Here is a 14,650-nt window from a genome sequence, read left to right as displayed (position 1 = left end):
AAAGCCGACGACGTTTAACCCGATTAGGACTCTATACAACAACCTTGGAACCCTAGTCGCCCTTTGAGGACCCTTAACTTCATTGAGGATAGATAGGCATCCAATATTGGAGACAAGGCCAAAGAATATCACTTATTAGGTGTCAAGTAGTTATTGGTTCTTTCATTTTCAACATGAGTAGTCTGATAAGCGTGTCAGGGCTTCAAGGACCCCAGTTATAGTCTTGACATTCACTGGCCCACATCGATACTGTCACGCAAGATCCGGAATTAGATGCTCTCTCCCTTGCCAAAAAATTTGTGGATCATCCAATCGCTTCCAAAGAATTCGTTCCGCGCCAAGCTCGTCATCATATCTCTTCTCTAAAGCATTTTGCAATCCTATATAGCATTCGGGCCGATCTACCTGACCACAATGTGCCTTAGTATACTCCCAATATTCTGGGTACCAGCCGCCAAATTACCAATCAACGATCACAGAGACCTTCCCATTTTCTACGCTGATATTCCGAGGGGCGATATCTGCATGGGTAAAGCAGCTCCAGTAACCTCGGGAGTGGCATTCGGTGACCTCTGGACCCAATGATTCTGTAGGGATATCCGCTCGAAGGTATGAGCGAAATCCTCCATGGCTCATAAATGGCCCAAAACTCCAACATCCGACTCTATGATTGAAGGCTTTTTCGAAAGTCGGGGATGCAACTATTCCTTCTTGCGGATGTTCTAGTTTCCGAAGCTGGCTAATATAACCCGCAACCTGATTGGTAATGTGCTTCTTTTGATCTTGTGATAGATAGCCGTGGTGCCTTGAATTCTCGAGGCTCATCCCGCAGATATACTCCATTTCAATATAGAGCCTGTCATCATGATAGTGGGTAGTGAAGACTTTGGGGACAAGAATTGACGTGTGCTCAGCGACATATCCCAAGGCTTCTAGCTCCGGCAAATGACAAGGCTTGATAATTCTACCAGGGCTGACTTGGACTCCATGCGGCCCTAGTTTGTCTGCCCCAAAGAGTTTCTTGCCAATCCATAACCGGAGGGGAAGAAGATACGAGGTTGGGGGTTTCTCTCATTCGCCTTGGCTCGCTGGGTTCAGCAGATAATTTCCCGTGTGTTACTGATGAAGTGACAAGTTGCAGAGGGAGTCAAGTCCATATGATTCAGGATACGTTTGGTTCAGGAATGCAGGTGGGTGGAAAGGGGATGATCAGACTCTGGATATTAAAGGAGATGTGTACTAGTTGGTTAATTATAACTATGAGAATCAGCACCAAAGCTGAAATTCTACAACTCTCGATTTTGTTACACTGCGATATTTAAATCTCACTTGAAAGATGTACAATGTTAAGGGATCTATATAAATCTGTAATCTACAATCTATAATCTATAAAAACAGTACCTAGGTAGCTTCCGGTAAATGATCCGAGATCTGGTGGAAAAGCCTTTTGCCGGGATCTGCCCAGGTGGTCGGCAAGCACCTGGTTCCTCTCATTCCCCGGGGGAACATTTGCCGTTGGAAACATTGTCATCTGGGGTATTGATCTACTAATCTACTTAGGTTTCAGACTGTTTCTATCTGTACTTTCTATACTACATTGCCCTATCTATTGTCCATGAGAAGTCCCACTCATCCTTTCTCAACATCCCACATTCGATCTTTGGATGCAATTCTATGCCTTGAGTGCATCTGATCATGGCGCTCGTTCACTTGACATAGACCCCAATTAATTCATCGTCTCTCACCATGCTCGATTCCAAACCCTCCATTCCTCCCATGGCCGACGCCAAGTCCGACATCCCCGCATGTGCCACCAAGGAATCCTCCTCTCCCATGCTCCGCCCGGAGTCCGCCCCTCGCACCTTTGCTCCCAATGCATCCCTCGTCCTGATCGGCATCCGAGGATGCGGCAAGCGCTCGCTCGGCTTTGTCGCCGCGACCGCGCTGAAGCGACGCTTCATTACCGAAGACCACTACTTTCGAGAGGTCACGGGCGTCACGCGACAGGAATACCTCAAGCGGTATGGCAGCCAGGAATTCCAGCGCCGGGACATCGAAGTCCTGAAGATGATGCTGGATAACCACCGCACAGGCTGCGTTATGGAGTGCGGGCTGGCCAGTTTGACGCGACCTGTACAGGATCATTTGCGTCGTTATGCCCGGTCCAACCCCGTCGTCCATCTGCTGCGCGACATCGATCGCATTCAGCAATTGCTTGGTTTGGAGGACCAAGCGGTGCGGTTGTTCCGTGAGGGGGATCCGATGCATCGGATGTGTTCGAATTTCGAATTCTATAATCTTGAAGATGGGACTCGTGCGTCCGACGATGGGAGCCCGGATCGCCGGTCTGCGGATTATTCTTTCAAGTTGCAAGAGGTGAAAGAAGACTTTACGCGGTTTGTGCAATTCATTACTGGACTTGATGTGAACTATTCGAGCTATGACTCGCCGTTCGTTCTGCTAGAGACGCCACCAGAGCTACGCTCTTTCACCCATGCTATCTTCGTGCGATCTTCAGATATGATCGCCGACAATGTCAACCTGACTGAACTCGAGTCGGGTGGAGATGCTATCGAGCTGTGTATCGATCGCTGGAACCCAGATATGGCAGCCACTGTCAGCAAGCATGTCTCTGTCCTGCGTCGAAATGCGCGGACCCCTGTGATTCTCTCCGTTGACACCTCCTCCACTGGCATTGGTTCCCCGAAACCAGCCACCTCTTCTTCTCGACCTTACTTTGATATACTCGAGCACGCTCTACGCCTGGGTGTAGAATATCTTGTTGTAGACCTGACCCAAGACCGATCCCGGCTGGCTGGGACTATCAGAAGTCGTGGAAATACCAAAATCATCGGCCAGCAGGTCTTTGAACCATCTTCCCCCACTACATGGGACAGCGCAGGCTGCGTCACCATCTACAACGAAGCTGAAAAGCTCGGCTGTCAGCTCGTCCGCCTCCTCCGGGTCGCAACGGAGCGCGAGGAAAATGCCGCCGTGATTGAATTTTCCAATAAAATCCGATCACTCCCAGGAGATCACCCGCCGCTCATCGCCTATAATATTGGCGCCCTAGGTCGCACCTCACAAGTTTTCAACTCGATCCTCACTGCAGTGACACACCCCGCGATCACCCAGTCTGCAGAGAATAAACACGACCCGCAAATAACCTCTCGCGACGCCGTCAATGCACTCTTCCAAAGTTACGTGCTCGACCCGCTCAAGTTCTACATCCACGGAGAGAATGTCACCTACAGTCTATCCCCGGCAATGCATAATGCCGCACACCAACACTGCGGTATGGGCCACACCTACAGCATCCCAGATTCACCCTCTCTCGCAGTCTTAGACCGGCTGGGCCGGGATCCACACTTCGGGGGATCCAGCGTCGTGCAGCCATGGCGTGTACAGGTATACCAAAAGCTCGCCTCGAAAAGCCGGCATGCCGAAGCCATCGGGGCAATCAACACAATCATGCCGCTCCGCGGACATGCAGATGGGACGATGTTTCCACTCCAAGAACAAGCCAGCCGACGCAACCAAGCCGGGCGCGTGCTGGGTTGGTACGGCGAGAACACCGACTGGGTCGGGATAATGACGTGCATCAGGCGACATCTCTCGCCTCGTAACGCAATCAGCGCAAAAACAACAGGCCTGGTCATTGGAGCGGGCGGTATGGCGCGGGCCGCTATCTACGCGATGCTCCGACTTGGGTGTCGGAAGATTTTCATCTACAACCGCACGCAGTCGCGTGCCGAGGAAGTCGCACGCCATTTCAACTCCTGGGCGTCATCGCAGGTGGACTCAGCTGAGGTGGTTTGTGTCTTGCATTCTCTTCGAGAAGACTGGCCCGCAGATGCTGCCCAGCCTAGTCTCGTTGCGTCTTGTGTACCAGCTGATCCAGACCGAGATGAACCACCAGCGAACTTTGAGATGCCCGTGCAGTGGCTTGGGAGTCCTACGGGAGGTGTGATACTCGAGGTGAGCTTTTTCTTCCTTCCGGGATGTGTGTGCTTCTTGTCACGTATTAATTGCATATAGTTGGCCTATAAACCCCTCGATACACCACTTCTACGACAAATGCGCCGAGTCCGGAGCGAGACTGGACGACCTTGGATTTTGTCTGACGGATTGGAGAATGTAACCGAACAGGGCATTGCTCAGTTTGAGTTGATGACAGGTCGCAAAGCACCTCGGCGGCTTATGACCTATGAGGTTCTACGCAATTATGTGGGTGACAGTGGGCGTTTTGACGAGAAAACTATTCAGGCTCGTTTGGATGGCGTTGGGTCTCCGGTGACTCTGGAAAATGAGTAAAAGGGCTTTTGATATGGCTGTAATCATTCCTGACTTCTTTGGTCAGTTTTGTATTTGTATAGTTATATAAAAACAATCTAAATCCACTTTAGACATGAGACTCGATCAATGCCAATCACCACGTGAACGTGCGCCGATAACACTCTCCTATCGGCACACCGCCCGACTAACATTTGGGCTTTCTTTTGTTTGGATCTCCTCGTCAGCTTCACTTCACTCGAAGACTCTTTTCCCTTGAGCTCTCCTTGTATTTCGAGCCATCTATAATATATTCAAATTGGCTTGAATACATACAACATACCACCAATGCCAGGGTTTTCGCCCGAGCAGACCGACTCAATAACGGCAACATGGAAGAAACGCAAGTGGGACCATGAGGAGCCTAGGACTCTAGCACGTCCGTAAGTCGAACAATGTTTCTCCCGGAGTGAATAGATAGTCTAACATGATCACCAGAGCAACATATATTCCATCCTGCCGAGTTGATCGGCCTGAATACGACGGTGGCTGCTCACTGCCTCTATCACGACACCCAGACGGAACAGACGTTTCCTTCCGACCACGATGTCTCCCTCGCAAGCGCCGACATGTCCAAGGCCCTTATCTTACACTGCCATCCCACCAGCTCCAGCATCAACATCAGCTCCAGCACTCACATCAACTCCAACTCCAACAATCACCAACTCACCTCTCCCCAAACGTCTACGGCACCCCAAACCAAGATCCATACTCACCTCCGGTCTCTCCCAAAACCCTCGTCCCCTTGCACTACCCAACCCAACAATCTGCCCCCCTTCCGCGCTCCGTCCCTGTCACATCTGCCACCGCCGCCCAACAACCCGCCAAGTCCTCGACGCCTACGCAGACTGTGATCTCTGCCACGAACGGGCATGCTTCATCTGTCTCCGACAATGCGATAGCGCATCCTGCGGTGGGACATTCGGTCTGCCAGAAGTGCATATGCACATGCATACAAGCTTAACCGACGACGCCAGCTACAATTCTAGCGAGGTACCGAGGAGGAAAATCTGCTCTGGCTGCGCTGTGGAGGAAGTCACCGAGACCGGAGCGGAGATTGTGCGCTGTCTTGACTGCGTCCGTGGTGCGAGCTCGTGGGCTGCGGCGTCTATTCCTTCTGATTGGGCTTTGGACGATATGCGACATGAAGATATGACCGAGTGAGGGTTATATATGAAGTTGATTCACTCGCCTCTGTGGGAATTGAGGGGGGATATGACAGAACGACACATATGAAACTATGGTATAACCTTATTTACGTGATGCTGCTCCTTGTGGAGTGACTTTTTTTTTTCGGAGTTTGATATTGGCATTGGACTGGACTGGAGGGACTGGCTGGGATTGAGGTGGATTTCTTTTTGGTATTTATACTGGACATGCAGCTTGGCGAATCTTTGTTTCTTATTGATATACTATAGCATATAACATAATTTACATCAACTTGTATACTCCTACTCCAGCTCTATGTGTTCATATACTAGACTGCTCTCAGCTTACATTCAAAGGTGAAAACCAAGTCAAAATAGATCAATGTAAGTCTAATAATATGGACAGAAGCATCTATATACCAAACAATGTCTCCTATAGTCCCATAAGTAAAGGGTAACGCCGATATATACTGTCCAGGTGGGACATGGCTGAGGGGGTAAAACCTCTTACCCTCATGCCTACCCGGTGGGGGTGAGGGAAAACAGAAAACCCTCACAAAAAATCCCAAAAAACCCCCCAAACCCCATATCTCCCGGTCCTCGCACGAGATCCTCTCTATCGAGCTTGCGCGTGTGTTTCAGCGGCGAAGCATCCATATTTCTTTGGGAAAACGGGACTATGAGCGAAATACTCCAAGCCCAACCTTATCCCTCCTGTCGGAGACCGTCCCCCCCTCCTGACATTTTTTTTATTTGATTTGATTTTACTTTTGTTTTATATTTGAATATGTAATAGTATATATGGAAGAGGATGTAGTTAAAGTATAGGATATACCCTTATACATTACACACATGTGCACGGTAAGGAGGTTTTGGCAATCCAATTAGTTGTGAGCACTTAGATAAATTAGATAAAATGATTTTCAGAGTATTTATATTGCTCTTTGTCTTGTCAGATTGTTATCGTGGTAACTTGCGTATGTATGTATAGACCGGAGGTTGATACTAGAAAAGATACATAGAAACATAGATTAAATGCATTGATGCCATGCTAGAAAGAAAGACCATAGAACAGTACAGGAATATGGTAAGGGTATAGCCAAAATGAAAAACCCCAGGTTCATCCACATGCAAACCTACTTCTTCCCAATCTCAACCTCAATATCAACCTCAACCCGCAATCCCTCCAGCTACTCTACCTACCAAACCTCATCTGAGCCCCAGCAAAGTGCCAAAGACCACGCATATACCCCTGATACTCCACCGCCTCTCCATCCCCACTAAGTCCATGACTGCGTCCACCGGTACAATACATCTCCGTCAACCTCAACTGCCAAGGTGGATACCCATCGAGCTTAAGGAACGGACCAAAAACAAGCAACAGATCTGGCTCGGGTTTGAGCACCGTATCCGGCAGCGTGGGATCCATAGACAATGGTTGCGTAGTGATTTCGCTGATCTCCGCGTCCACCAACTCCGGGGTGATATCCTCCGGGGAAAGCTTGCCATTCTGGCTCATCTCCGCTAAGGTCTTGGTTAGGTCCACAAGAGTCTCGCGGCCGTCGGTTGAGGAGAGGAGGAGGATTGTCAGGGTTTGCGGTTTGGTGGTGGTGTCGGTGTTTTTTGTGATAGGTGCACTGCGGTGGACTGGGTGGTGAGGGGCGTAGAGTTGGAGAATTGGTTGGTGGCTTGGAGTGCCGTAGTAAGAGGCGAGTTTGGTGGTGATTATTTGGTGAAGGGCTGGGATGCATGATTTCAGGACACCTAGATAGATGGTTAGTATTACTGTATCCTATATCCTACATATCCTGGATGGATAGTAGAGAGGATATCTTCATACCAGACTTCTCATATACACTGAGCTGGGAAATCCCCGAGCACGAACTCCAGGCGGCCAATTCAGCAACCTCATCCATCAACACCGCAAGAGCATCATCTTCCTTCCGTAGCGTGAGAATTGTACTCAGATGCTGCGGTAAGCGCTTGAGATTCTTCACATCCTTCCGGATCAGCTCGGGGGTGCGGTGGTGGTGATAGACGATTGCGAAAATGCGGTCGACGACGGCGTGGTACGCCTGCAGGAGACGGACAACGATGCCGAAGATGATATGCGTGATGGCGTAGGTGAGGTAGTGTGTTTGCGACTTGAGGAATGACCGGACGGGCGTTTTGCGTGTCTTGCGGCGCTCGCTGGCAGTCGGTTGCGCTGGTTTCTGTGGTAGCTCGGCGGGGTCGGGGAGATAGCTCTTGAGGAGAGCTTCGCGCTCTTCTACACTTAGTTTTGCACCGCGGGCGCGTAGGTCATCGCGCAGGATCTCGCGATCTCGTTGGGAGACCATTGTTGTGGTGGGTGAAGGAGGGAAGTGGAGATGTGGATGTTCTGGTAGGGTGGGATTGATGGACAGGTATACTAGTAACTAGTAGAATGATTAAAAGTTCGTATTGTGGCTATTTTCAAGGTACTTTGAAGTATTTAAATTATTCCTTTTTTTGATATTTCTATTAATATATCGAGTTCAGCTTCGATTGAATATCTCTCTGCCTAGTATTTGGAGTATACACGTAGGGTATATACGTACATGGAAAATAGATGTGCGTGGCAGTAAACCTCCCCGAACCAAATCCGTCTCCCCCTCAGCTTTCCCCGGATTCCTTCCCTTCAATTACACTCCCAGTCTAAGGAAGAGGAGACACCATTGTCCAGCTCTGCAGGCAGCTCATGTCTGCCCACTTTCAATCATGATGGACAATGCATCCATCACCACGAACCCCGCCCGCACTGTCTTCCCTCAAGGACCCAGTTTCACCCTCGAAGACTTCTCCAGTCGGGACTTCATTGTCAAGGAGTTCATTGAAGCTCTCTCCGACACTGCCATCTCCAACCGTCGCTCGCTAGCCGGTACCGCCGCCGCCGCCAACCAACCCTTCGACCCCAAACCCCTCATCCGCACCTTCGAAAGCGCCCAACGTCGCCTGAGCGAGCTCTCTGGAGACCTCGAGCTCCGCGAAAATGAACTCTCCGCAGCTGTCCGCCGCGCAGAAGCGCAACATGGTCAGAACCTCAACACCCTCGGTCAGAAGCTCCGCCACACCATTGAAAACTTTCAACAGCTTGACACGTCTCTAAATGCCCCCGGCCGCGAGAATCCAGCAGGGACAGGGAACATGGCAGTCGAGACAGGAAAGCGCTTAGAGGAGCTAGATCGACAGCGACGACGAGCTTTGGACGCACATTTCCTCATCCAATGCTGGGATGGTGTGTGCAATCGGGGCGAAATCTCACTACTAGAGGGCCTGCGGCGATCTGGTACCGGAGAGGCCAAAGTGCGCTCTGCACACATTGCGCGCCAACTGCTGCGCATTAGTCAACGACTGGACCCCCAGAGCTGGCAGGAGCATCGGGCTCGATCAAATGGTGGGTATGGGAATAGCTCTTCGTCTGAGGATCTCAACGAAAGCAGCACGCCGCGGCGGAACACGCGAGAGATTATTGAGAAGTTCTCCGAGACGCTGGAGAAAGACTTGTTGAAGCAGTTTGACGATTTCTACCGCAAGGCCAACTTTGACGGTATGAGGGATTGCGCGACTGTGTTGCAGGATTTCAATGGCGGTGCTAGTGTTATTGCCTTGTTCGTCAACCAGCATCAGTTCTTTATTGAGCGCAGCCAGCTGGTGACGGAGGAAGTCGGTGGCGATCCGGAGTCGTGGGAGAAACTGGCTGATCCGGACGCGGAGCTTCCTGGTGTTGACTCCTGTCTCCAGTCGTTGGTCGATGAAGTAAAGGTTGTGGTTCAGGAGGAGTCTGCGATTATTCGGCGGGCCTTCCCCTACTACGAGCAAGTCCTGGGCAAGTTCTTACAGCGGGTCTTTCAGCAATCTATTCAGCAGCGGTTGGAAATGGTGCTGGAGAAAGCGGCCGGTGTATCGTCACTGGCATTCCTTCGTTGTCTACAAAGCTCCCGTGGTTATATCAGTGCCTTGATTGAAGATTTGAAGTCGCACGGGCTGACCGAGCATCCGGAGCCCGTTTCTTCCCAGACAGCCGTGTTGCTAGATCAGCAGCTGGAGGAGCTTTTTGTTCCTTATTTCATTGGATCGTCTTACATCGAACGCGAGAAGCGGACGTTAGAAGAACTCTTCAACGCAGTCTTATTCAGGTTCACTTCCTACCATGCCCGCCGCAAGAAGGCGGCAACAACTTTCATGGCCTCCTTATCCCGGGCTGGATCAGAGCTGCTTTCGACCACACGCGATGCATTTATCAGCCGATTAGACTCACCAGAGATCTCACCTATCCAGCGAAAAGTTCTGCATAGCGTAGCCAAGATAGGCGATACGCTGGAGACCACTCGATTGACCGAGATCAAACTCACAGAAGAAGATGGACAGCCCAGTCTCAGCGACGCTAAGCGGATGCTGAAGTGGCTGGCTGAAGCCGTGGGCCGAGGACTCGAACTTAGTGTCAACAGTGACACACCCAAAGATGTCTCCGCCTTGCTTAGTCTGCTTCTCCTCGCGATGGGAGAGGGATACGTGGATGTCTGTCTAGATGCTGCTCTGGAAGCGGCTACGTCGCAGGAATCCGGCAAGGCCGAGCCCGACTTCTCCTACCTCTTCTCGGCTCGCACCACAATCAGTATTACCACATTGATGGTGATGTGCATCCATGCGGTCCTTCTTCCTCTATCAGCTGCGAGTATCACCACTCGCCGGGATATGGAGAAGCGCACCAGCCAAACCACCTCGCGCATCGAGGACAAAATCAACAGTATCGAGCAGAAAACCATTGACGCCACTTTCTCCTGGGTTAGCAGACTGCTATCTGGTCAGAAGAAGAATGACTTCCGTCCCAGGGAGAGTGATAACACCGCCTGGTTAGAAATGCTACAGACTCCAGTACGTTCCATCCAACATTCACCCCCAGCAAGAACCCTACTAACCCCAACAGACCTGCGCATCAATAACCTCATTTTTAACCCGTCTTCACAACATCGCGCGCACCTCTCTCCCATCCAGCGGCGCTAACGTGCGCCAAGTGCTGACCGAGATAGCCCTTGGAATCCGTAGTCTCCTCCTCGAACACTTCAAACGGTTCTCCGTCAGTGGACCTGGTGGGCTAATGGTAACCAAAGATATGACGCAATATGCCGACCTTTTCAGATCCTGGGACATTGACGATGAAACCAAGGGCCCCGGTGGCGCGCTGGACGTGCTACTAGAAGTCGGCAGTCTATTCGTGATTGGACCTGAGGCTCTCCGCGAACGAATCCGTGGTGGTGCTGCTAGCGGCACGACTGGCGGACCTGGGGGCTCGGGACGCAATACTACCCAGGAGGGTAAGTTGAGTGTGCAAGAGGTGCGGGCTTATGTCTCCCGTCGTGAGGACTCCAATACTTTTGCTATGCAACAGGTTCTTAATGCATTGTGAGGGCAGATCTTGATCTGGGATGTTTATACCCTGTTATTTTTGATTTGGTGGGAGCGTATTGTTTCTACTAGGGGATACATAGACCGGCGTAATGATAATGCATTGGTATTTGGTTTGTCTTGATATATTGCATTTCCATTCTTGTTCTATGATTGCCTTTGTAAACATCCAAATCTTCCTGTATGTCATGTAGCACCGTTCAGGCACTAATGTGATGGACTCTCTCGGCGTTGCGCCCGTTGCATAGCGCCTTCCGGAGGGGTCTGTATAGAAAATCCGGTGCATGCCCCCCTTCTCTAGAGGCCATAAATCTCCACGTTTTTTTTTTTCCTCTCAGATTCCCTCCTATTGTTCCTCTCCAACAGTCCATTCTATAACATTCGGCTACACAGATTCTCGTTGGCATTCCGGGTGTTGGCATTTTGATGTAACTCCCAATGCAGAACCCTGTCACTGGCTGATGTCGATGCATAACTGAAAACACTCCACTGCTGGTTATATGTACGGCTTTTAATTTTCGACAACAGTCTCGCAGGGCTACACCTCCCCTGTCCCGCACTGTAACGCAAAAGCCGGGTGTTGACATGGCATCATGATATCAACTAGCCAGCAATGCAAAAGCCCGTTACTGGTCGGTATCATGATGCGAAGTTCATCCTCAATCAACCGGCAATCATCCGCATCATGCGTTTATATTCGATATTTATGACGATGACCCGTCACAGGTGAATGTGTTCGATGAAGTCGAGCATCTTTATAATCAAGCTATATCCCGAGCTTTGCCAAAGTACGTATAGTCTTGATTTGTCTCCATTCCTCTTTTGAGTAATCGTTGCTAACGCTTCTTCTTTATTAAGGACAAACAGAAAGAAAAAGAAAAGAAAAGAAAAGAAAACCGAAGGCAGACTTAGGGCTAAAATAATTCACAATATAGCCTTGCTTAAGACTGGAAGGGGATATGGCCCGGCGACGTGGACAAACAATATGGTTGGGTTGAGTCATCCTCGAAACTCTCATCTTCGACCTCGGCTGTCCAGATGTCCGGAAAGTGGTTAAGAGCTCTGGATCTTCAAATGGTCCACTATGGCTGTGTCCATACATGTTTCACGGAGGGCCTCATAAATCGTCTTCAAGATGGCCACTACTCAATCTAGTCGAGCCGGGACACTATCTATGAAGTCTTGAACACCCAAGACAAAAGGCTGTTATTTTTGAGGTCCATCGATAAATCCATGGGACGCACTCGTCTTCCTGGAAGGGATTACACTGGATCTTATCCATTCATGTTCTTGAATGCATATCTGTTGGTCGCTTCCTGTCACTATATATGTTTATCCATATATATGAATCACAACTTGGCGCCTCATCAATGTTGGTGTCCCCTTCCTATCACTGCATTGGTACGAACCGGCTAACCAATGACATAGTAAATATATCCTCGAATTGGTCATACATTCCCCTCGCCGACAGCCATTAGATGGCTCAAGTAAACTTTCGGGCTCTGGGCGTGAACACTCCCCAACCAAGGCTTTAATATCTGTTCGTGGGCGGACAGAAAGAAATGCTTCCTTTGCCCTAGCGACCATAATGTCGAATATCTCACAGCCTTGACAATGGTTGTGTGGCATCTCTGCCCTGTGAGAGAGACACTGCAAATATGTGACTCTCTGCAAGGGTGAACAGCCTACTTACCGAGGAAGGCCTCAGTTGAAACAAGGTGCTTGCAGCAATGACATCTGGATTACCTGGGAATGTCCAGCAATGAGGACTCGCATAAGTCAGCAAAGAAGCTATTCCGAGAACTGGAAAATAGCACTCGCCTAGAAACCAATTCGCATGATTGGAGGTGCGGGACTTGCTCCCAATTCCGCGCCGACCGAAGAATTACGAAAGTCCAGCTACAAGAACGGATTGGGAGGAGTTGAGGCAGATGATTCACAGATCATTGGAGCAGCTTTTCTTGACTTGCAGTATGCCGTTCTAAATGGGAGAGTGCCACGTCCTCTCCTGCCTGGTTCATCTCCATCGCGCTGGTCAGAGTGAATGGTTTCCTCTTTCCAATACCGTGCACTCTCCAACGTCCGAATAACTTTCTTCAACTCTCGCAGAGACTTGAATATGTGAGGCCGTTTTTTTGTCAGGTCTCTATTATGACGTTCCACAACCACCTCCGACGGTGTTCAGTGATTGCACCTGGATAGCAGCAGATCAACTAGGGTCGAGGCAGATTCTTTCTAGGGGCATGCCTCAAGGGATACCATGATACCTGGGTACACATCGAGTCGAAGCCTAGAAGTATGATTTTCTCTCATAAACGACCCCGCCATGAAAATGAGTGGTTATACCTTGTTCGTTTCGGCACAGGAAAGAAAAGACCAAAAGACCAATAGGTTCATGGGCAACGAAATCATGACTTCAAACCCAGGGCAAGAGAAACTAGCTGGTGTTTGGGAGTTTTCCTAGTCATCACTGTGTGCTGAGACGAGCAATTTAGATCTTGCTGGTCTGCTGGGTCTGCTTGTGCTACTACTTTGAAGCCCCCCATGGGGTTCCCACGAGCAGGTAGTGGTGGAACTCGAGGGCCACCCGAGAAGTTTGGGCAACTCGCCTGACATTAGCTACGACGAGCCGTCTAGCTTTCCGAGGTTGAGTATGCTTTGGGGGCTCAGCCAATTATGGAACCAAAAATAACTTGTTTTCAGTGTTTCTCCGCGCGGCTTTAGCTATGGTTTACGTTCTTTTTTTTTTTTTTTTTTTTTCTCTTTTTTTTTACGTTCCTCTGTTTCTGCTGTTTCTGATCTTGTCTTTGAGTATCTGACCAATGTACAACGCTGATGTCATTTTCCCTCTTTGTATGTTATATTCTTGGTTAGAATGTGTAGTAAATCCACAAGTTGAAATTAATACAAGACATGTACTCAGGTAGTTAACTATGTGCCTAGACATACATATACCTAGGTATCCACATTTAAAAAAAAAAGCAAAGTAACCATGGAACAAGCGTTAGTCTGGTGAAAAGTTAACCTTGCACGGGGTAACTCTCAGGTACAGCCGAGGGAATGGAATTGGACTAGTGCAGTTTCATCTTGTCTTTAGGGCTTGAATTGGAGAACTGTACGGGGTACGTACCATGGTACTATTCTTGTAGTCTTACTTGACAGTTTATCCAGTTTATCCAGCTTTATTTGTTTTTACTGTCGACATGGCATATTTCGATATCAATGACTGTATTGTCATGGCTCAACCTGGTCTAATAAGGTTGACCCTCGATGATCAACATTTTTAAAGTGTCCGGCAGTTTCTAGAAAGGCTAGAACTTTGAGGATACTTCGAGGCTGTGGAATCAGGTCACCTATGGAAGAGAGTCTAGACCTACAAAGTAATACTACTTAGAACAATTTCCAATCCTGAAACCATCCTATCCTATCCTATCCTTAGTAACATGGGCTGTTCCCGCCGACATAAAAGTCGGGATGCTGCGGTCCATGTGGCTTTCTGTGGCTTTCTGTGGCTTGTGGCCGAAAAACCAAAATGACGGGCCGAAACTTTACCGGTGAACTTCCATTCTTGGAAGGTTCTAAACCACATCGGACTCTCTCTCTTTTTTTCTTTTTCTTTTTCTCTCTGTACTTCTAGCTGGTTTTAGGAATTGTAACCTTGGAAGAAAAGTTTATATACGAAGTATCCAGTACCCTGTACCCAACTTCGAAAGGGGTTTAACCAAACATCGGACACGGCAGTT

General features: G+C 49.3%; 5 protein-coding genes across 5 annotated transcripts; 4 read left to right on the top strand and 1 right to left on the bottom strand.

Annotated features, from left to right (window-relative positions):
- Positions 1-1,746: 1,746 nt before the first annotated feature.
- N7487_003434 (repressor protein) lies at positions 1,747-4,314 on the top strand (the record flags this gene model as incomplete). The annotated part of the gene is made up of 2 exons (XM_056871181.1): positions 1,747-3,978; positions 4,039-4,314. 2 exons carry the CDS (start codon positions 1,747-1,749, stop codon positions 4,312-4,314), a joined length of 2,508 nt encoding a protein of 835 aa, XP_056735965.1.
- Positions 4,315-4,571: 257 nt separating this feature from the next.
- N7487_003433 (uncharacterized protein) lies at positions 4,572-5,496 on the top strand (the record flags this gene model as incomplete). Its single annotated transcript, XM_056871180.1, has 3 exons — positions 4,572-4,715; positions 4,771-5,268; positions 5,292-5,496. Exons 1-3 carry the CDS (start codon positions 4,621-4,623, stop codon positions 5,494-5,496), a joined length of 798 nt encoding a protein of 265 aa, XP_056735964.1. The 5' UTR covers positions 4,572-4,620.
- A 1,179-nt stretch (positions 5,497-6,675) lies between these two features.
- On the bottom strand, positions 6,676-7,877 carry N7487_003432 (ditrans,polycis-polyprenyl diphosphate synthase; the record flags this gene model as incomplete). Its single annotated transcript, XM_056871179.1, has 2 exons — positions 7,321-7,877; positions 6,676-7,244 (listed from the first exon to the last, which is right to left on the bottom strand). The coding sequence occupies exons 1-2, from the start codon at positions 7,817-7,819 to the stop codon at positions 6,676-6,678; spliced, it is 1,068 nt and encodes a 355-aa protein (XP_056735963.1). The 5' UTR covers positions 7,820-7,877.
- Positions 7,878-8,219: 342 nt separating this feature from the next.
- N7487_003431 (exocyst subunit SEC10) lies at positions 8,220-10,908 on the top strand (the record flags this gene model as incomplete). The annotated part of the gene is made up of 2 exons (XM_056871178.1): positions 8,220-10,376; positions 10,429-10,908. The coding sequence occupies 2 exons, from the start codon at positions 8,220-8,222 to the stop codon at positions 10,906-10,908; spliced, it is 2,637 nt and encodes an 878-aa protein (XP_056735962.1).
- A 1,836-nt stretch (positions 10,909-12,744) lies between these two features.
- Positions 12,745-12,951, top strand: N7487_003430 (uncharacterized protein; the record flags this gene model as incomplete). Its single annotated transcript, XM_056871177.1, has 1 exon — positions 12,745-12,951. One exon carries the CDS (start codon positions 12,745-12,747, stop codon positions 12,949-12,951), a length of 207 nt encoding a protein of 68 aa, XP_056735961.1.
- Between the last annotated feature and the right edge of the window lie 1,699 nt (positions 12,952-14,650).

The sequence above is a fragment of the Penicillium crustosum genome (genome assembly GCF_028827405.1).
Source record: "Penicillium crustosum strain IBT 35664 chromosome Unknown utg000001l_segment0_segment0, whole genome shotgun sequence".
NCBI lineage: Eukaryota > Fungi > Ascomycota > Eurotiomycetes > Eurotiales > Aspergillaceae > Penicillium > Penicillium crustosum.
This window is presented reverse-complemented; position numbering and strand designations above follow the sequence as displayed.